The 23,165-nt window shown below is 41.7% G+C and overlaps 1 protein-coding gene and 1 long non-coding RNA gene across 2 annotated transcripts; one reads left to right on the top strand and one right to left on the bottom strand.

Annotated features, from left to right (window-relative positions):
- Positions 1-2,725: 2,725 nt before the first annotated feature.
- On the top strand, positions 2,726-4,904 carry LOC145421698 (uncharacterized). The gene is made up of 2 exons (XR_013903052.1): positions 2,726-2,842; positions 4,806-4,904. It is a non-coding gene; the product is annotated as an uncharacterized LOC145421698 (long non-coding RNA).
- A 145-nt stretch (positions 4,905-5,049) lies between these two features.
- LOC113010606 (phosphatidylinositol 3-kinase regulatory subunit gamma-like) lies at positions 5,050-10,750 on the bottom strand. The gene is made up of 10 exons (XM_026149767.2): positions 10,386-10,750; positions 8,409-8,520; positions 8,183-8,281; positions 7,882-8,062; positions 7,678-7,794; positions 7,421-7,563; positions 7,138-7,314; positions 6,984-7,058; positions 6,704-6,874; positions 5,050-6,600 (listed from the first exon to the last, which is right to left on the bottom strand). Exons 1-10 carry the CDS (start codon positions 10,435-10,437, stop codon positions 6,324-6,326), a joined length of 1,404 nt encoding a protein of 467 aa, XP_026005552.2. The 5' UTR covers positions 10,438-10,750; the 3' UTR covers positions 5,050-6,323.
- Between the last annotated feature and the right edge of the window lie 12,415 nt (positions 10,751-23,165).

Genomic DNA, 23,165 nt, shown 5'->3' with positions numbered 1-23,165 from the left:
TCCACAGTAACCATTACCTTAGCTCAACAACTAGCTTATTAGACACAACTTAAACTGGCTCTGAGTAAACCAATAAGACAAAGCTAAAACCTGAAACTGAAGAAGCTTAGAAAACAAACAGCTCCATGTAACTTTAATTCTCTCCTTGAGTCTCTTTATCGTGCTATGACCTGTGAGGGATTTGTATATCCTAACTTAAAGTGGCTCTTTAAAAGTTTAAAAGTTCTCTGGTGTTGAAATACTGAATTGTCATTAAAGGTCATTTTCCTTGCCCGATTATTATTATTGTTATTTTTCTTTTACTGTGTAACATATTTATCCCAGTCAAATACTAATCATATAGTGTTCCATTTATCAGATAGGGCTCTTTGTCATCCTTCAGTGAGCTCTTTCTCCCTCTGTCACTTTCCACTTGGTGTGTTAGTCACATTATTTCATTTTTAGCAGTCGTGAGGTGATCTGTGCTACTTTGCAATTCAAGAGCCTCATTAGCGTTTCATTGACGTGTGACAGCAGCCTCCAACACAGATGGTACATGTTACATACATGCTCCCTGCACACTCAACATGCCCATCAGACATTCATAGAAAATCCAGGCTGAAGTTTAGACTCTTATATAAAATAATAATCATGAAAATGAATTGTGTGTGTGTGTGTGCGTGTGTGTGTGACAGAGGTGTATTTGTCGCATGAAAGTGTGCCTTTTGTTCTCCATCCTGCTGCCTGGGGAGGTGTCTCTTGTAAAACAGGTTTTAAGGTTTAAGGTGAGGTACTAAAATGAACTTGAATATGATGACATACTTCCTCTGGTTGAAAACTCTTACAGTGTGTGAAAATGCTCTTCTTTTTAAGTCCCTCTTTTTTCCCCCTCCAGAGTTTTTTGCTTGTCATCATTGTTTTCTCTGGTCATCCTGTCTCTCCGCTGCGGTGACTGTACCAAGAATTTCCCCATGTCGTGGGAGACAAAGTAAATAGTGCGAAGGTCATCCTATGGAAAGTGCTCACCATAATTGCCATTCCACTTTAAGTGCAGTGTGTCTGACTTTTTTCCCCCCATCAGGGGCTCTATCCTTTTTTTTTCTTTTACCAAGAAAGAAAAACATTATGAAATGAAACTGACAGATTAAAGCTGCATATAGGAGTAAAGGGCTTCAGATTAAAAGCTTACCCGATAACACAAAACAAGGGATTTCCCTATGATGATGGGAGAATCTGTGTGATATTCTTCTAACTTGTAGCAGATACTTAATAGTGAACTTTCCTTCTTGCTGCAGTCTTTGTGTGTAACTCCTTCGTTCCTTTACCACCACCATCATCATCATCAGCCTTATGTTTTCAGACCAAGCAGTGTCTGTCAGTCTTGTGCCACTTTAGTTTTCTGGCCACGTGCCTTGCTGCTGCTTCTTGTTTTCTTCTTTTTTAATCTATTTGAGAGCTGAAGTACCACAATGAGATTGTCCAGCTTTAGAAACGATGGGATGCTTCATTTAATAGGTGATTCCCCCACCCCCACCTTCCCTTAAGAAATAGCACAACATAATATTGCATGAAGTAGGAGGAAGGAAAATCACCCCAACTGTCGCTGAGGGCGTCCTGCTCTACCTGTTTTAAAACTGGAGGGATCGCCCATCCCTGGTCTAAGGCGGTATCTGAAAATCTGATTTGGCTGTGGTTCTGGATCTTGATGGTTTGTCAACAAACAGCATTGTGTCTGATTGTGTCTCATCCCTGTGTCTGAGCTGGATCAGTGTCCGCTCCTGTTTCAGTGCGATCCGAGTCTCTTTGTTCAAATCAAAGCTACCAGAGGTCACTCAGTTATAGCAAAATATATGCCAATAATAACTCGTTATTTTAGATCAACTTGTATCCAGGACTAATGCTATTTCCAACTGAGCACATCCAATCATTAAAGTTTGATTTCAGTTTCTAAAAGTCAACTTCAAATACAGGTTAACTTATACAATAACTGCATCTTTTTCCAAACTGATTAGGTTAGTGTGATTTTTGTTTACATTTTGCTTGAGGACACATACCAGTAGCCCACAGCAAGAAATCTCGACCGTTCTGGGTCACTGGGAGAACATATGGCTTAACAATCTAATCCAGAAATTACTGACCTTAATATTGTGATGAATATGTACAGCACCAAGTATAGCATTGCATACATTTGGATTTGTAACAATATGGGGCGTTTTTCTCCTTAGACGGACCGAGTCACTGGAGGAAAAAGTACTGAAAGAGGGGGAAAACAAAAAAAGGGACAAACTCACAACATCATTTTCACTCAGAAACTTTGATGTGCATCATTGACCATAATTCGCCCAGGCTCAAACAATTTTCTTTTCCATGACTTCAACAGCTCAGTGGGGGTCGGGAATCCAACCTGTTAACTTTCTTCCTGAGATGTATGTGTGTGTGTACAGACACATACACAGCATAGTGACATCTAAGCTGTTATTTGTGGCGGTATCAAAGGAAATGTGTCTGCATGGTGTTTAATGGTTCAGTCTGTTGCCTACATGCTTGTTGGCAGGCAACAGGATCTCCTGCCTTCAGCCTATAAGCCAGCTATATTGTGAGCTTGTAAAAAAAAAACAGAGAGGGGGAAAAAATCCCTCTTATCGATTCTGCTTCCAACATAGCAACTGACTGCTGATTGGCTAACCTGCGGCTGGTCTCGGACTGCCATTGGCTGATCGCGTAGCGTGAAACCGTGGAATCGGACGGAGACAGAGGAGAGGAGCGACGCGATTGGCTGCTGCAAACTGAAAGCGAAAACCTTTTTTTTCTGAAAGCCTGCAAGACAGTTGATGGTGTGTGTGTTTTAGGCGTGACTCCAAAGGTAATTCGTTCTGCTACCCCCCCTCTACTCCAGTCGGGACTTATTTAAATTGAGAACTAGTAAGCGAGTTGTAGCACTGAGGTGTGCTGACAAGAAAAAAAAGTGGAGGGAGAGGGCCTCTGAGTAAAAATATGTAGGGGGGGCTGGGTTTTTACATACGTTCAACTCTTATAGCTGGAAGCCAGGCGAAAGTAGATGTTAGCAGTGATAGCCAAACTGCTATAAAAGCTTATAGTTTTGGGGTCATAGCCATGTGGCAGTGTATTTTATGTGCAAAGAAAATGTAGAAAAGGCCCAGCTTGACCTTTCAAGCCTTCATTTTAATAACCAGCAGTGAGAGAAATAGGCCCTGCACTTTCTCCCCTCTCCTTCCTGCCCCACATATTTTTCTTCCCACCCTCTCCCTGTCTTTGGGACACTCAAGCAGCCGCCTGAGGGTGACTCATTGGTACACTCTGTCCTATCCAGAGCCCTCGAATAGTAAGACTACGGAAGTGCTTAGCGGCCACTTGGAATATATGTGAATATAGAGAGGCAGCGCTACAAACAAAGACCAGAGCACTGCAAAGCCTAATGTTCGGGTTATGACAAAAGTAAGAAGCGGGGAAAGATGTAAAAGCCCAGTCTTCAGGCTAAATCTTTATTTAGGTAAATGCATCATCAGATGAGGTGTAGTTTTTATTACCCAGCTCAAGTTATTGGAGATAATTAGCTGCTGATGTTAAAGTGTGTCAAGTGTCACTTGAATTTGTGCAATCAATATATACTGATTCCACAATACAGGATTAATATAACATAGATAATACAATCAAATGCATTTATTTAGGCATTTAGAATAGTTTCTCATTTATGTTATGCAATTGTTATTTTATAACATTAGGTAATTCCCACCGTGAATACATTTGTTGAAAGCGCCTTGAGGTGACTGCCGTTATGATTTGGCACTATATAAACAAAAATAAATAGAATTGTTATATTTAGGTAATATTTCACTTGACCGACCCTGCAAAAGTCAAGTTTTGGAGCTTGATTTCATAATGCTGGATGAAATAACATTAAGATAAAGTCATTTGCAATTACTCAACAATTGTTCTTGGTTGCTAATATGAGTTTTTGTGATTTAATCTAACATCAGTTAACCTATCCAAAATCTACCAATTTGTTGGTGAATAATCCACAAATATGTTCTTGTTTTTTAAACAACTTAAATTTTGAAAATGCAATTCAAACTTCTGTGCTGCTATATCTCTATGCCACAGGTATGTTGCTAAATTTCAGGAATGGTAGCAAGGCTCCATGATATGCAATTGGTGAAAAAAAAAATCAATTGGAGTGAATGAGACATGATGTGACTCTTACCATTCGAGGGCTGTGGTGCTATCTATCTAGCTACACTGCGTCTGGTGAGTCCTAGCCAGGTTTGCATACTGCGTGTCCACCCACTCTCCATGCTGACACGGGTAAGAGGTAGTAATCCGTGGCCTGGAACTCTCCCCCAGTACATCCCTGCCCTCTGCACCTCATTAATCCTTACCTAACACAGACCTTCTGTGATGGTTGAAAGAGGCCACCTGTTGCTGTGGTCACACAGGTGGCCAGTGGTGGTGTCATCCAGGGTCAACATTATCATCATACACCCCAGTGGCAATACATGTGTTTTTCTGAGGATTTTGCACTGGTGAAATTAGCAAATTCAGTGTAATTGTCAGACAGGGGTGATGCCGACTGTGTGATAAACCTAGAAGGAAAAAACCCCAAGCTGCTCTCAAGTACCAAATGTTAATTTCCTTTTTTTTCCTTTACAGAAGGATCAAAAATTTGAAAATGCATGTGAGAGCCATGCAAAGCATGTTCCTAAAAATTTTTTTGGAGTGACTCAACGGCAGTCAGGCTGAGTACGGAAGAGCCTGCGCACATCCTGCTATTGTCTTTATCGCTTCCTTTCTCTCCCATCTGTCTGCAGCGTGTCCTCCAGTGCCCTCGCTGTCTCCCACCTTGGCAAACTCAAAGATAAGCTCATTGGACTACCATGGCTTCAGTAAAGACTGTAAACCCAACGCAAGTTAGTGTTAAGCATAGTTTTGGTCACTGGAACTTTAACAGCACTTAGAAAAATAACAAAGCTGCCTTCAATCTTTTTATGATTAATGTGAATAATAATAATTTTTAAAAAGTGTTTCTTGAACAGTGTTAGCAACAGACTCGAATTAGTTGACAAAACCATCATCAGTTTATTGTCTTTCAGCAAGAAAAAGGTCAGGATCTCACATTGCTTAGCGTCACCTGAGGAATTTCCTCAGTCCCCCAGTGAAGTTTGATTATTTTAAGAGGCTTAAACAACCTACTTCCATAAAGCAACCTTTAGAAATACACTTTTATTGTGTCTCTGTACAGAGCGTCTATTGTCCTCAAACTCGAAAAATGTGCCAAGTTCAACATGGATTCCTTTCCTCTTAAGCTATGTAGGCTGCATGTCATGGAAAAAAAACATTCATAGCTCAAGCAATGCCACAGTTCAAGTAATTGAGGCAGGATACTTCCGGACCTCTGGCAGTTCACACAAACATTGGAGGCCACTAAAGAGTGCATTTTTGTGGCAAATGTCAACCTCTTGCAACAACAATACCTTCACCACCACCACCACCACCGTCATCATACATTGCAACAATAGAAATACTGTTGGATTGCACTTTCATCTTGTGGCATGTTTATAGAAAAAATATATATAGAATACAAAAAGCTTATACTTCTTTGAGTAACAGAATATAACATACAGTACTTCAGATTACGTTTTGATCAGCAGGTGTACATAAACTGCCCTACCCTTGCCCAAATGCAATTACTGGACTAAACAGGGATGTAGTTCTGCTCAATATTTAGTGTTTTGGTCAATGGGTATATGCTCTTACTATGGTATTCTACAGGATGTTAATGCTACATAATTATCCACTGTATATGAATGTCAGTTTATTTAAAAAAAAAAAAAAAAAAAAAAAAAAATTACTTGGCCCTCCAAACCACCTGGATGAAACTACATGTTTACACCATTCCCCCACCCCACCCCCACAAAAGCACTTTGTAGTAATAATCCAATTTTAAAAACTGAACAGTTTAACTCAAAACATCTCTAGCAATGTGAATTCTTGGCTTAAAGAAAAAGTGCAGCACCTGACGTCAGTGAGTAGATCTCAGGTGGTCAGCACCCCTACCCAAAAGGTGTGTGTTAAACAAATGGCAATAAATGAAGTACCCAAAAAAAAAAAAAAAAAAAAAAAAAAAAAAAGCTGAAAGCTTAAAACAGTCTTAAAAAAAATTAAAAAAAATAATTCAAGCTGACATTCAAGTTGCGGTTCCACTTCTGTGAAATCCCATTCATAAAACCGTTGGAATCACTGTAGTGCAAAAAAAAAAAAAATTCTATACAATGCACCCTGATGCAGTCTCTCGCAGTAAACATGTCCTTTTGTCTGTCACCACTGGATTACATCTCCGGAGCGGCAGGGGCCATCCCCGACGTGTGTTTTGGAGTCTGTATCAGTTTGTGTTGTTCCTCTGCGTGCTGTGAAGGTGTGGCTGCAGCTTTGGCGTGCACCGGATGTGACAGCCGCACATCCAGGGCGTCATTGTGTTGCACTAATGAGTGCAGGCGATAGTGCAGGACAAGGTCTTTCAGTGAACAGTGGACATCATAGGGCTCGGCAAAGCCGTATCCGTGCGGTGTGCTGTAGATCATGCAATGCTTGACTTCTTCGTTTACGCTTTAACGGAAAGAAGGACATCTGTAAGTGTCATGTGATCAAATCAAGAGCAACAAGCATCTCAAACAGATTCCATTTTTTGGGGCCAAAATGCTGGACTTACACAACGGAGCAGGCGTAACATCCCTGTTTGCTGCTCTCGCGGATCAGAAATGTTCCAGGGACTTTGCCTTGAAGCATCTCCTCTGCCTGCGTCCGACTCAGTTCACCAACAAACCAGCTCGTCTCATCCTGATGTGGCAAATTCTTCTCATCTCCCTTTAGCACATACGTACTGAAAGAAAGAGGGTGGTTGTCATGTCTCTTTCAATTGTCTTCCATTAACAAGTTATTTATTAATTAAAATGTTTTTATATTAAAATAAAGAATGTGTTTAAACTTACTCATCAAGGCTGTCGTTATGTGCCCCCAGCCAATCATTTATGCGTTTCTGCCGTACGCCTTTGTGATTAAGCCAGCTGCAAGAAGAAAAACTAAACATTATAATCCCTAATGATTGTTACCACAAATGCCACAAAATATTCTGATGCCACTTACTTGAGGTACTGGTCTCTCATGATGCGTAGCTGGATGAGGTCTGGCCGCAGGTTGTTAATCTTCCTGTCCGTCTCTCTGTAATCCTCCACCTGCGTCCTCAAGTCTTCCTCTAAATGAATTTTGCTGTCATAGATCTCTGCGAGACGGCACTTCAGCTTCTCGTAGTGTATCAGAAAGCTGATGAGGGAAAGGACAGGTCACAGGTGTGACCAGAGTTTAGGGGTTTATGTGCAAAATGCACCCACATTTTAAGAGCCCCCCCCGGCCACTGTGCAATAAGTACCTCTCCAAATCTTTGTCAATTCCCTCCAAATGGCTGCTTCTCTCAAACTCTTCTCCGTAGCGCTCCTGCTCACGACACTGCTCCTCAAAGATCATCATAGTCTCATTAAAAGCCTCTATCGCCGTGCGCTTCATCTGGATCTCCTGTGTCATACAGAGTATATCCATTCAGAAAAGACTCAGGCATTTGTTAAAAGTAAATCAGACCATTAAGAAAAGATTTATTTTATTTTATTTTAAAAAGGCTGCATTTTTAACCTGTGAGGTCTTTGTGAAGGCTTCGTAGAGACGATCAAACTCCTTTGATTTCTCTTGGTACTGACTGTGGACCTCCTTAAGCTTTCTTCCAGTCACATCCACACTGTCCTCTTTCACCTAAACGCAGAAATTTCATTTGCTTAGACGACGCGTATTCTTGTGTTTATAAAGTAAAAAGAAATACATTTGTATTTACTCACGAACCTGCTGGAAACGGGACACAGGATGGGTAAGCATCAGATCCAGTGAGGCATTATATTCCACCAACGGATGGTGCTCATAGTACCAAATGAGCTCCACCACCGACGTGAATGTGAGAGGGTCTGAGAAGCCATACTTCCCGTCACGGTGGTAAATCTTGATCAGCTTGTTGTGCCCGTCTTTTCTAAAAATTTGAGTAGAGAAAAAAATTAGATCAGTGCAAAATACAATTTAAACCTCACCATTAATATTTTCTTTTAGCGCTGCGCTTGGAATCACTGTGCTCCTCTTCTCTTCATCTTACCTTAATGTCAGCGTAAAGTCTCCCTGCAGCTTTGTGGATGCATCGCGCACCAGAAAGGAGCCATCAGGTGTGTCTCGGAGCTTCTCGTTTACCTCCTCCCTGTGGGAAGTCAGTTAATGCTTAACGGAATTCAACGTGCCAATATGTTTAACAATCAAAACATCACACGAGACCTTTGAAAGGATGGGATATTTGCTGAAGGACTGCGGATGTTCTCATCCTTTACCTTGTTATGTCACCCCAGTACCATTCAGCGTCCTGTAGCGAATGCGCAGGAGGCAAAAGGCAGTTGCTGTTCATGGTGGAAGATGGTGGCTTTGTTGACCTGGGAGGGAGAGCTGCATGCGAAAGACAAAACGAGGATGGAATGAAATGCAAATTTTCCCCTCTTTTCTTAGAGAATTTAACACAATAATCTGCCACAAGATCTACTTAAGCAGTTACTGTAAACACGACCCCTTCAATATTATGACCCCCCCCCCCCCTCCATCCAGCCAGCAAATGAGGCACACACAGTTTGTAACACCCTTGCTTGATGAAGCCTGACAAGATCTGAGAACATGCCCGGGCAAGTTTCCAAGTTGCCAAATCATTACCAAGATCTTCAGTGCTGTCATTACTAAAAATAGAAATGTAGCTTATGAGTTAACTATTAAATTTGTTTTTTTTAATTAATTATTCCAAATACTTTAATTATAAAATCCATTATACACTAACCAGTATCCAACTCTTGTGAAATAAATTAAAGTCCATTCTCTAAAGTTTGCCTCTGGCACTGTCCTGAATTGCATGACTGGCATTTAATAGGCTATAAATTATATTTTGAGTCTCTTGGACCACCCTTTTCATTTTATAACCATTGCGAGCTTAGAGATCATAAGTTTTCCATCAACCCTGAAGGGAGGAAGAGGGAGGGGGGGGATCCGTGACTCTGGCTTGAAGACTAAGCGTTTTCCTTAAAAATGAAAAACGAGGGGAAACCGCATCAAGAGGAGTGAAGGGCGATATATTTCACTGCAGGACAAAAGTGCCTTTCACGAGGCAGTTAGGGAGAATACAAGAGCACCCTCACACAGGGGAAAGTGTGGCTTTCTCCCACCATCCGCTCACCTTCCACCCCCCCTCCTCCTGACCTCAAAAATAAACAAAAGACAGGTGCAGCAGTTCAGTGAAACGCTGCGGCTCCTGAACTCTGCAAAAAAATTTAAGTCTGCACACCTTTCCCCCCTCCTCTTCCTTCCACGGAGTCCTGCCAAAAAACACTCCACCGGCTTCCAAACGCCACATGCTTGCATTAGTACATGCACTAGTAATGCATGCAAGAAATTATTTAAAAAAAGATGCCAAATTAAAAGTCTGAAACGCACACAACACAAACTGGCTGACCCACTGTTTTCATTTTTGTTGTGCTTCCTACACCCTGTATTGTCGTCACAGATTTTCAGCTCTCATAAACCTCTCCTGCAAGCTACTTAATTAACTGTAGCCCACTTAGTATAGCTATTCGTAAATTAAATAAATGTATTAAGGCTAAGGACTCTGACGCAGTTTTTTTTACTAATCAATTGGCCAAATTCAATTAACATAACTCAAATCGGCTACAGCACATTCGCTAAACGTTTTCGGCGCAGTAACAACGCAAAAGCAAAACAGGCTACAAAATAAGCTGCAGGCGAGTTTATCGGAGCTAAGTCATGAGACGAGCTGCCTGTAGCCTACTTTCTGAGCTAGCGAGCAAATTAACCACGGCTGGCTGCAGTGGAGAACAAAGCGGTCGTTCATTAACGCACTCGCGACTATATTCTCTATAAAATGCACTCTTTCCTCTGCCGCACACGTTTGGGTACGTGTCGTTTAGGTTTAGTGGGACAACGCAAAGCCGCCGTGCATCCCTGTCAAAGTTTGCCATATGTGCCGAGACAAAAGAAAAGAGGCAAGCCACTGCGCCTGGTTCTCCGAAAGGTATTACGTAATTGCCAAGTGAATTGCGCTATGCATGCCTGGGCAATGCCACTGGGAGAGCGCAGCACTGAGGACCTGACCATTGCAACGCTTTGCCGACACCTGCACAGCATTTTCTCAGATGTCAGCTTTACTAACAGATATTAACCGATAAGAAAAAAAGAAGAAGAAAGCGGGCATTGATAAAACGCTCCCCGACCCCCCGCAGATCAGATAATGGCTGGTTTTAACCCTAACTTACCTGGTGCTTGGTCCATTTCGATGTAGAATAAACCTTCGGGAGGATAAATCATTCCTGTTTCACTAGAGTAGTCCAGGTTGCCGCTGTTGTCTTCGCAAGTCTGAGCAAAATAATAATAATAAAAAAAATGCACGTTTCTTTTAACCTAATTTAAGCTAGGCTACTTAAGAGTATTCGCAGACGCCACGTCCTACATTTAAGTGAATAAAAAGATAACTCCTTGGATTCCGCGTCCATAAGCATCCCACAGTCAAAAATTTAGTGTTCTTAAATCGCCTTTCTAAACAGAGACCATTTTCAGACATAATAGATTGTCAGTCCGTGCCTTCTCACTGTGTGGCGGCGCTCTAGTTCATCTGGGAAGTGGAGCGACTTTAAAGGGCTGTTCGTAACATCATCTTGGTACAGTCCAAGCTGCTACCACAGTAGGGGTGTTCTTTTTCTTGTTGGGATCCTGTGTCGTGTACAAAAAGGAGCTATTGAAATGTATCCTACGTAATTATTTAAAAGTAAGCGTTTTAAATGAAAATGAACATATATGCACTTAAATAAGTAAATTGTGTAAGCAGGTATATGGCGTTTTCCACATAACATCCACGAACCCCTAAAAGTGTAATAGTACATTCCAGACCGTTTCATTCAGATCTCCTCAAGCTTTGCCCTAACAGCTGAAAAATCCTTTGCTGTACATGAATGGATTTTTTTTAAAGTTAAAATTACGAAATGAAAATATTTAACGTGTATCTTTTAAGCAATCAAGAATTAGAGCAGTTTCAGCCATTATGGTTGCTCCAGTTTATTGATAAGTGAACACATTCTAAGAAAACAATGTCCTGTTACAGGTTTTAGCATAATTAAACTTGGTTGGCTAAAACACCTTTTGTAGTTTCCTAGTTGGCAAGTAAGTATTATATTCTTGTTGAGCTTGCCAGACACGTTCAGCAACAGTAAATGGCATCTTGGCTGACACCGCTCATAATTACTGCTGCTGTGAGATCATCCAGTTAAAGATAGCAGGTGTGTAACCACCTGTACACTTTAGGTCTGAAAGAAGTGGTTATTTTACAGTGACACATTTTGCTATTTCTTGCCTCATATGCTAAAAATGGCCAGAGTATTAACAGTACTGTCCTCTTATGTGTTCAGAGTGGATGAATACACACATTGTAGTTTGCTCATGACACAGAATGACATTGTGCTGTAAATTTAAACAGCCATGGCCTCTTCCACCAGTTGAACTTAGTGGCTACAGAGAGAGAGAGAGAGAGAGAGTGAAACAAGGCCCGCTTGGTCAGAGGTCTGCCTCTGTTGGTGTCCAGGCGTTTATAGCCACTCCCCTTTTGACCCAAGTTTAGAAAGTCAGGGGAGGTAATTGCCTCCAGCATTCCTTTTTCCCATCAGTAAGTTGATTCTTTCCTGTATCCAGTCTTTACCCAAGAAACACTGAACTAGCTGCCATGATCAACCTTGTTAAGACAACAAAAAGCACGATTATAGGTGGATGTGGGTCATTTAAGCAAACACAAATTGAGATTATTAACTTGTATAATAAAATTCACATTAGTCTGTAATTTGCTTGTTGCACTGAATCTGAGTTTAACTTTCTGATTGATGTCTGTGGGATGTTGGCATGTTTCTCAGGCCTTACATCCACCGTACAGCAGCTATGTAACTGGGTGCTCACACATGTCTGAGTGTTTGTGTGCTCCCGGTGCCCCCATACTTGAAGAAGCCTTGAAGTTTGTCATGGCGTACTACTCGGCTGCTTCCCCTTCCCCCCCACTCCCACTACCACAGTGTCAGAAGAGCACAGAATTTGCCCCCTTTAACTTCAGGGTCTGACCTCTGTGACACATTTCACAGCCACCACCCTCCTGAAACAGAAGACAGCTGGAGCTCCAGATATGTTAGCAGGGGGACAGTGGGTCTCTGGGCTCTGTGTTGCGGATGTGTTGCTTCTTGATCAGCATTAGAAAAAGTTGAACTAATTAGGTTATGCTGTGTGTTCCCTGTGCGTCAGTCGCATTCGTTGTGTGTACGTGTAATGATCAGGGAGAGGGAGGGCTGTCCTGTGGGATAAACCTTTAGGCTCTGCACCCCAGATCCAGGCAGTCCTGATGGGATCAGTGAAGACTAATCGGAAGATTAACAGGATAGGCTGATACTGCAAGCCTGCCAGCTGCCTGCTAGCTGATGTGACTCATCTTGATATCCACCACTGCAGTATGCCACCAGATTGTGGTAGTGCTGGGAAACACTGTGCACGAGCTTTAAATTAATAGGCAGATGTTTCTCTGTGCAGAAAACAGCTCAAGTTTTATTTTGTTAGGTTTAAATTTTGACACTAATCTGACAAACAAGAGAAAGTCCATTTTAAGCAGTAAGGAAAGTGGGTGTCAGCTAAATTATAGTTTTTAATTTCTGACAGGAAAAGAAATGTAAATAAACTAGAGACAATTTTATGAATCGATCACACCAGCTGCAATGCCTCCAGATCCATATGCAGTCATCCCTACATTTATTACACGAGTACTTAGCACTAATGAGTTGGACCACCAATAAATTCAAACGTGGCCCGGTACAAACTCTGTGTGATGTCCAGTTGTGCCCACGTGCGCAGGTTATTGACTAATTCAAAGCAACCCAGTGAAGTGTGATGTGTGCTCCCTAAACCAGAGAATTTCTAGTGATCTCTTGTGTCCTCTACACGTGCATAAAAGTGAGTGCAGGAAATGTCCCATGTGATTATCTTACATTTTTCACGGTTTATATGTAAAAGTGATCACAGACTCACAAGGTGAAAACAACATATATTTTATTGCAGCTGTTAACTGGAACCCAGGAGATTGGGAAATATGATTGGTTTGGTCTCATAGAGATTGTTAGATCAGTGTGATTATGGTGCGCTATATGTTAACTCTAGGGAAATTATGAAATGAGTGTCAATCCCCATATTTAAGAGTGTTAAGTGTTTACATGATAGTCCTCCTGCTGGTATTCACTCAGCCACAATAAGTCAAACAAGCAATACTGGACTTAGTGGAATAATCTCGTGTTTTTTTAGAATAATGATTGTTTAGACTTTGTTAAGGAACGTTATTAATCAGATGTTTTTTTATATTCCTCTATAGTGCAGTGTGGGCTGACACAGTATGGAGAAATCATTTCTTAGTTCAGTTCACCAGTGTCAGTATCTGTGTCATGGTCTTGCACTGTAGCCCTGAGCAAACTGCACTTCTCTTAAACCTTCTGTACTGTAGTGTGCTACTATTCACGGCCATTGAAGGGATGCATAATGGCCTTGGCAGGGCGTACGATATTCACCATGGAGAGACTGTGGGATTTCCCTGATCCGCAGCCAGAACCAGCACACAAAGCACGCAGCAGTCCTGCCAGAGGCAACTCAACTGTGGGCAGAGTGTAGGGCGGCTATGGTCTGGACCCCAGGACCCTGCCATTGAGGAAATGTAAGTGGGGACAGTGTCTGAACGGCTTGAGTTGGAACAGAAAAACCTTGGATGACCAAAACTATGAGCTTCAAATAGCTGGGCCCTGGGAAACATAGCTTGTTCTTTTAGGGAGGTCAAAGAGAAGCCAAAAAGAGGAAAAAAATAAAACCAGTGTTTGATGGATGGAATGTTAAATTGGAGGCTACTGTTACTATAGACATCAGGAAAACGGACATATCATTTTTCCAAATGCTCCAGTGCTGCCCCTCTCTTTCTCCGTCCTCTGAATTATCTCCTAGAGGTCATGCCTACCTCTCATCATCTGTCACTCCATACCGTCAGAGCCTAATCTTATTAACCGAGGTGACAACTGAGGTCCTTGTGGCATGTCACCTCATAATATCTGCTAGTTCGGTGTCTTACTTATGCAGAAGATGACTATTCAGTGGTATCAGCAGCATGAGTAGGGGTCTCTTTTTCCTCTTGTACTTTCCCCACTGTAGTGTACATTTCAATGTTTTTTTCTCTGATTCTACCAATCTCCGACCTGTATCCCCATGTAATGTTTGTGCTATATGTGTAAGGTCGGGGGGGGGGGGGGGGGGGGTGTCCCATTTCACTGCAGGGCAACCTGCATGTGACGAATAAAGCTTTGATTGATTGATTGATTGATTCTGTTTCTCTGAGCTGAGGCTTTCCCCGGCTCTGTGGTGAGCCAAATCAAGACTGGAGATGAAACCCTAATGCCAAATGAATCCATGACATGCTGTCATTTCTTGTCCTTCTATCATATAAGTATAGGTATGGATCCATGTAGGTAATTGGGCTGCAAGTAACAAAATTTTGTTGCTGAATAAGATGATGATCACTTTTTTCCCCAAGTGTTTCAAATATCAGAAATACAGAAAAACAACCTTTCATGTACTTTTTGTCATTACTGTCAAGCTGAAAAATAATTGTAAAACAATGTTTAAAGTTAGACTTTCTGTGACTTATTCAGTTGCCTATAATATTCTGTGAACAGTTTCCAATGTGAACAACACAATTCTTACGTATGTAACTTACTCCTCAGTGCCTCTATTCCACATCCAGTAATATTGTTTTTCAGATATGTTGGAAGTCAGATTTCAGAACTCCCGAGTGATATCACTCTTGAGTTAGTGCATTCCAGTAGTAAAGTGGGAAAAGCAAGAAAAAACAGGCCTTGCTTTGGTTCTGAGTTAGAGCCATTCATGTATCACTATCAAAAACACAGCTACAACACATTTATGGATAGAGCTTGGTCAGTTTAACTTTAAGTTTTACAGTTTTACTACTGTTTATATTCACTGCCACAATTTTAGATTGTTAACTCTTGGTTGGTGGGGTTGCTCCCACTTTTTGAGTAGGAAATCCGAGTTGAGGAGCCACTCTAGATTAACATTACAATTGAAAACTAGGTAATTTGGATTTCCAAGTTAATCTGTAATGGAATAATCAACAGTAAGCAACATTAGCTAAAGTTATCTTAGCAATAGAGTCCAATAATCACTAATAATGACATACATTTAGCGCCCAGTGAAACACAAAGTCCATATAAAGACAAAGCAACAGAAAAAGATGTTGGTTCAACCAGCAGTTCGCTTGAGGCAGCGTTGGCAAGGAATCAAGATATGGTTAGCCAGCAAGCTGCTATGTTAGTTAGCACTTTTCCCCGGAAATAGGACTAACATTACCTAGATTAAACCATGTGCAGTATAAAATGTGAATGTAGCTTCTGGGTCTGAAAAGCAAAGCTAACATAGAGGTGCTTAAACCTGCATTCTTCTTAATGGCCAGGATGTGATGCCTTGGTTGCAAAAAGACCCATAGATGTTTATGGAAAACATACTGTGTCTTTCTTTTGGCTGATTACCACGCAAACCAGCTAGATGTTATCTAATGTAGCAAAATAATGTTAAGTGAAGAAGTTTGGCTAATTTATAAATGACCAAGCTCATCATGCTGACTTTAAAAAAATACTTTATCAGCTCATATTATATGTTGAACATCATAGTGAAAAAGTATTTACTCCCTCCAACATTTGTTATTATTTTCCATCCAGGCCTCGCTGGCTTCGGTTAAGGTCAGAGTTCATGATTCAACAATAGGAAAGAGACAGGACAAAAACAGCATCCATCAGAGTTTTGGAGTGGTCTAGTCAAAGCCAGGACTTAAATCAGATTGAGATGGTTTGGCATGACCTTAAAAAGTTTGTTTATGCTGGAAAGGCCTCCAATATAACTGGATTTAAAAAAAATTCTGCAGAGAAGAGTGGGCCAAAATTCATTCACATGTGAATGTGAATGACTCACTCCCAGTTGATTGACTGCTTGGTGGCAGTTCTTGCTGCCACAACCAGTTATTAGGGTTAGGCGATAATTACTTTTTTCACACGGGGGCAGGTAGATTTGGTTATCTCTTTTCCCTTAAATAATGAAATCATCATTTAAAAACTGCATTTTATATTTAGTTATTTATCTTTGTCTAATATTAGACATTCATATTACTTTCATGATCTGAAACATGGAAGTGTGACTAATATGAAAAAAATAGGAACTCACAAAGGGGGAGAATAGTTTTTCAAAGCACTGTATAAACACAAGTTACAGCTAGCCTTTTCCCTTTTTGCAGTACTAGCCATGAAGCGTGCAAGGCCAGGCTGGATAGTGTACTACTTTGTCACGTACAAATCAACTTTGTAGTCTTTATAGTCATATCTGGTATGCAGTGTATATACAGTGGTCTCTCAGTAAGTCCAGTTCAATAAACAGAGTGTGATATAGATACACAACATAAACACAGTATTGCAACATATGCAGGACAGTCTCATGGAGGCCTAGCTCTCCTCACTGTTTTGGCAAATGACGGTTCCCACACGGAGTGAAAGCATGAGCGGTGCCAGATAATCTGATGGGTTTTTTTGTTTCTTGTCCAGAGACAGGTGTAAATAATTATTTTAGCAGTTTAGCTCCATTCACAGAGGACTAATTCACGAGTGATCTCTAATGCACCCCCGGCTGAATTGCAGCCAATTTCTGTACAATGGGAGTCATAGGAATGACTCTCCTAGATTATCTGTGTACAAACTCGAGCAACAGGATGTTGACTACAGTTGCTCTTCTCCCAAACTGAAGTGGCAACAGGTGTCATTAATATTCAAATTCCTTGATGTTCTTGAAGAAGCATTAAATTGCTTGTTTTGCCTGACGAATACTCCGAAAACCAATGATGTTCAGTTAGTAATAACTGACATGAATGTCCTTTCCATTTTACTTGGAAAGTAAATTCTAAAACTCACAGCTCTGCAAACAAAGATGATATTATTCTTGATACAGTGTGTGACAAATTGGTTTGTGCACAGAAAAGTCATGTTGTAGTCAGCCCTCAGCTTAAGCAGCAGAATTTCTGTGATGATTTGTGTCAAATCTAGCTCTTTAAATAGGAGTCATGTGTGTCAGTGACCAAATGGTATAGCTGGAAACCTCTCTCTCTCTCTCTCTCTCTCTCTCTCTCTCTCTCTCTCTCTCTCTCTCTATCTATCTCTCTCTCTCACTCACTCACTCACTCACACACACACACACAGACACATGCAAACACACACAATCCGAGGCTTTCATGCAAGGCAAAATGGAGAAGCTGAGACCTCTTTCAAGCTCCTGGGCAGTTTCCCCCCTTGTATAAAGGGACACTAGTCTACTTGGCTACACAGCCATCACATCAGCACTATAACTCTATTAGGCACAGCTCCAGGACACACTAAGCAACCCGTAGTCTACAATGGCATCATTGTCAGCAGGGATTGCAGCTATTGTCATCCATGCTACAGGATTTATTCCCCTCCTCCCATATTGCGACCTTCACCTCTGACCCTTGCTGCCATCTCACATGCTCAAGGGACTGAGCGCTTGTGAGGTGTTATGACGTCCAAAGTCTTAAAGACCCCTTCACAATGACCGAAGCCTCCTAAGTGGATTCTCTTGATAGCACAGCTCCTGGGACGATTCAGGTTAGTGTCAGCAAGGAGAGAGGGTTGGGAAGGGGTCAAAATAAGGAGCTGTGATGGGACTGATTGACCCTTAGAAAGGGTCAGTTAGAAGGCATGAGAGGAGAGGAGCTGCCTAAATGGCTCTTTTCTCTCCTTTTCTCCCCCTGGGCAGGGCAGAGAATCTGTATAGTTATTTATGAGTGTGTGGGAGAGCAAGTGGGGCTGCTGTGAAAACCACCAGACCTCTTTGTTGTAAAGACTGGGCTGAGGTGCCTGCGGTTGGTTCTGTCATATATACATGCACATGCAAGTGCTCACACACACTATTAAGAACCCCTCCCAGAGCGGCAAGGACAGAGGAGAGGACACTGTTGCGAGGCAGATTTGGAAAATGAGGTGTGTCTCACACAATAGCTGTCAGCAGTTTGATAGGTGCTTCTCGGGCGTGTAGACCCCAACAAACTTCAGCTGGAAGCCACTGACATTAATTTGAACCAAAGTTGACACACGCTTGTTTAATGTGATTACTGAGATGGAAGGATTTTTATTAACAATTGTTATTCCTGCCATTGCATTATTAATAAAAAAAAAAAACTATTTTAAACAGTATGACCTCCACCACTAAACGTTTAATGAATTGCTGCATTCGTCGACACAGTCACTCCAAATTATTGTTTTGTTGGTACTAAGGCAGTGATTCAGAATATGCCCGTGCTGGAGTTTTGTTGAGTATTTTTCTGCTGTATTCTGATGCATGCCTGAGACAGTAAATCCATGATTTCTGAGGTTACCATGAGTCACATATTCCTCATTGTAGAGAATAAATTAGCATTGCCTTCCCAGAATTGCATAAAGTTACTGTTCACACCACTGCAGCACGTCTGCCAGTGTAACACACACCACTTCTTTTTTTTCCCTTTCCCTGACAAAGTTAAATTAAGCTTGAATTTCACGCTGAAGTCAAATGGTCATGATGTCATGGTTTGAGGACAGAATGACTCGGTTTGTCTGTTGACTGAGAAGGCCTATTCTTGCATGTTTGGGTGGGAGCGTAGCATATAATTGCAGAGCGGGATAGCATGAGGGGATGGGGGAGGGAGCGAGTTAGCACGCAACATGAGTTTTGGCCCACAGTTGCTGGTGTGGGTGCCAAACTTGTCCAGAGGGCTGCTGTGTGTATCTGTGTGCGAAGCTAGGTTCTGCTCTGCCTAGAGGCTCGCACCGTTCCAAGACACATCTTTCATTTGCACACGCTGAATAACTTAGGGGAGCCCAAGGCAGTCTGGACAGGGGATGGATCTGGTTTTATGTGCTTTTTTAGGGGATGTTGGGCCATTGCCTGGCTGCGTGAGTGTGTGCAAACGCAGGAGAGTCCAGATCTTTTCTGGACGTGCAAAATTCTTCTTCTGAGTGTCCCTTTTCAGAACCGTTGCATTGTTTAGTTGTCAAGTTAGTTGTTAGGGAGCAACCAAACCACTGTACACGTGTTGCAGCCATTTGAGGATTACACTGATCCAAAAATCTGACAGTAAAAGAACAGAATGGAAAGCTTTGTCGGTCTTTTCATATCCTCTCGGTGGGAGGTAAAAGCCAGGACCTCCAGACATGGGCTAGCACTGGTGGGTGTTAATGGGGGAGTTTGAGCGCTCAACAGCCAACCAGATGGACAGCCAAACACTGTGCATTTAGGAAGATCATATGGGATAACCTTGCAAAGACAGATTGACATTTTGCTGACAAAACAAACCACCCCTGTCCGGCACGCAAATTGCCCCCTTTCCTTTTAGCCAGTACACACACACACACACACACACACACACACACACACACACACACACACACACACACACACACACACACACACACACACACACGTGCACAAACTCTCATACAAATACCTTAAGTGGTATGTGCTTACACAGGCTTTAAGGAAGTTATTTCAGCATGTGTTAAGAACTCGACGGGGAGCCATAACAATAAGAGGATAGGACAGAAGAATCGACAACTACACAACTCCTGCGCAAACATTAGCACCTGTGTAAATGGCACAGCCTTGAGCCAAAAGGACAGCAAGTAAATTCATTTTCTGAGTCATGCTTTGGAATTTCATTTGGTGCTTTAAGGCCAAAGGTTGGGATGTATGTCCCAGAAGGTAAAGAGTGGTATTATCAGTCCTAATTTTCCCTGCTAATAGAATTAGACTGCTTCTAAAAAGATCAAGTGTACAGCAAACTAAAGTAGGTCTTTAAAACTATTTCAATTGGTTATGTTAAATCTGTTTAACCACGTAGATAAATCCAGCCTTATCAGATTCCATTACGTGACCCCAGCCCCCTTTTATCTCCTTTTGGTGTAGTCAAAACATTTCACTCGGTTTAGAACAGAACAAAATATTCTCAGTCATGAAAGAACAAAAATCGCCAGGAGTCACATTACCCTGGTCTATGAAACCTCCAAGTCTCCCTGCAACAATTTGAATATGCTCCACATGATTTATGGCACATAAACTTCCTCCCACCCACACACAACACAAATTTACATCAGTAATACAGCTTGTACCCACACTGTGTGTTCCAAAATACTGATTACATTTGTTGTCATAACATTTAACGTAAATTACTACTGTCATCGTTCCACTTCACGCTTGCGTCTGTGGCCTTTTCACCACACTCTCCATGTCGGCACAGGAGATTCTGTGCAAGAGATGACTGTACTCTAAAAGTGCTGACTGCACAAGGTGAAATTGTCGTGGTAACCCAGAAAAATGATGCCAAAGACTGTTTAACTCATCTGGTTTTGATGAGTTTTATAGAAAAAAGTCAAATTACACAGGGAGTTGTAGCTTTGCAGATTAAGTGTAGTCATATTAACTGTTAAGAAAAAAAAGAAATATAAGTGCAACAATACAAACAGTTACATTACATTCTGGGAAATTTTCTAATGACTCGGTCATATGAGAGAAGAAATAGGATGATACAATTCCTGTACTTAGGAGAAACTAGTTGTTGTTTGATGACTGCCCCATGATTACATAGTTTTTTTTATCTAAACAATTTCTGTCTAACATATGATTCCCGAAAAATAGCCAACATGTTTCAATCCGTCTGTGCTATTGTGGGCAACTTGTTTGGGAGTGAACTCAACTGGTTGCCAGCTGGTTGTGTTGTGGTTATATTTCCATATAAAAGCAAGGTTGCTGAGTCCTCATGTCATTTTGCAGTTAGATTGCTATCCTGCATCAACTATGTCACGATGTATGGAGGAATTTGGTAAATTTGTATGCCATCATAAAGCCTGCTGACTTTTTTCATCAGTATTAATTAATTATTAATTCATTCAGTACATTTTTTACGATCCAAATACCTGGGAAATAATTCCCAACAGCCTGCATTTTGAATTTAGTGCTATTTAGCAAATATTTAAATGCTAACCCCCTCAAAATAAAATGACTTCGGGACACTGTCCTCTTCAAATGTGTTTGCACTACGATCAGTACTCTTTGTTTGTTTCGGATGAAGGAGCTGGACATGTTTCTGTAAAAATGACCTTCAGTGTATTTACACATGTGCATAACTGGACATAACACAAATCTTATTTTTTTGGGGAGCTTTAAGATTAAAAACCATTCAGTGTCCAATTTGCATCCACACACGGACCTCTGCAAGGTAATGTCTGGAAAAGTTTGCACATGTGTGAAAACAGCTTAAGATGACAGTTGAGCACAAAAATCTCATGCGCTACACCTATGCATGTTGCGTCTGTTGTAGTGACCGTGTTAACATGCTGAGCTCAAATCAGCAGCACTCACGCTGGTTATGCTGCACAACAAGATAATTTGATCTTTGGAAAGTGTCCCGTGAGAATATTTTACTACTCTGCCGCTGCCTGTATGCTGATTTTTCATGGTGGATTTGTTCCTTTAAAAATTTGGAAAAAGATCCGTTAATGGATTTGTTAGCTTAATTTGTTTAGTGATAAATATTACGGTGAAATTTGGTGGGATGTTAGGCAGCTGAGATGCGCCTCGCTCATGTGGTCCCACTCTTCCTGTAAAACCCCCTGGAGTGAAAACAAAGATGAGCTTAGTGAAGGGATTTAATCCTGTTTGATCATCTAACGAGGATAGAGCATGTTGCTTGAAGGTCAGAGGCCTCTTAAGTTGGTATAGCTACTTTGACAATTACGCCTGTCACAGAGCGTTAGCTTTTATCAGCAATGGAAATGTCAAAAGGTAAACAGGTCACTAATAGCCCGAGCCGGGGCTTTGACTGCAGAAACATAGTTGTGTGCTCAGATGTTCTGGGTGAAGCACAGACAGCCAGAAAAACAAACAGACTGGCAAGCAGGCAGTACGGAGGCGAGCACACAGTTGTGACAAAGAAATCCTCAAGATCACATGGTCGTGAAGATAGTTTATGCCGCATGTCTAACCCTTCTCAGTTTGATTACACTCATCATGCTCAAATTTATGTTACCCACAGAGATTCTTGCTTGTGCTATTTTGGTGAGGGCTGTTGCTTGGGCTTGTCTCTGACGATTCAGCTAAGTCTTGCCCTCTCTCTGCCCAGCTCCCACACATACACACACACGCACACACACTACGTTCCCTTTCTCTGTCTTTCCCTCCTCACTGCCCAACCACATCGCCACACTCAGTTTTCCATGGCTTGTCATTCCCTGGTGCTCTGCGAACTAAGTAAACTCACAACACAATCCGGAAATAGTGTTCCAGGAGGAGAGGGTGGGAAGGAAAATCCCTTGACTGGTGCTGGCAAGAAGTCGGGAGAGAGAGAGAGAAATGGTATTAGAGCCATTCACACTTCATACAAGACTTGTTCCTTTCACAAAATTCTCTTTTTCATTCAGAGCTCTGGCTCTTTACATTTAATATTTTTGGTGTGAAACTCAATTGTTCAACGGAGAGAAACACACACTTAGTGCACACGTGCACAGGTTCAGAAACTGTGCACATGTGCACTAACTAAACAGGCCATCGGTGGCAGAGGTTAACTTATCTTTAGGCCAAGTGGTCAAAGGTCAGTATTAAAAAAGGGCAGATGTCTCTGTGGAGGCGGGTGTGGAGGAGTGGAGCACAAGGTGCATGGGCAAATGTTGTCTGAATTAGTTCAGAGTCTGAGAGAGGAAGTGGGCAGAGTCGGGTGAAGACAGGTGGTGTGCCAGCAGGTTAAAAGCAGGGTCAACTCCATAACTAAGGTGTCATCTGGATACCTCTCCACAGCTGCCAATCACCATCAGGCCACAGCGAGACATGCAGCGACAACAGTCCCTACAATTATCTAGTACATGCCCAGGAAATGTTCTGTG

This window comes from Astatotilapia calliptera, chromosome 18 (assembly GCF_964374335.1).
Source record: "Astatotilapia calliptera chromosome 18, fAstCal68.1, whole genome shotgun sequence".
NCBI lineage: Eukaryota > Metazoa > Chordata > Actinopteri > Cichliformes > Cichlidae > Astatotilapia > Astatotilapia calliptera.
The sequence above is the reverse complement of the archived record's forward strand: the minus strand, read 5'-3'. Positions and strand labels throughout refer to the sequence as shown.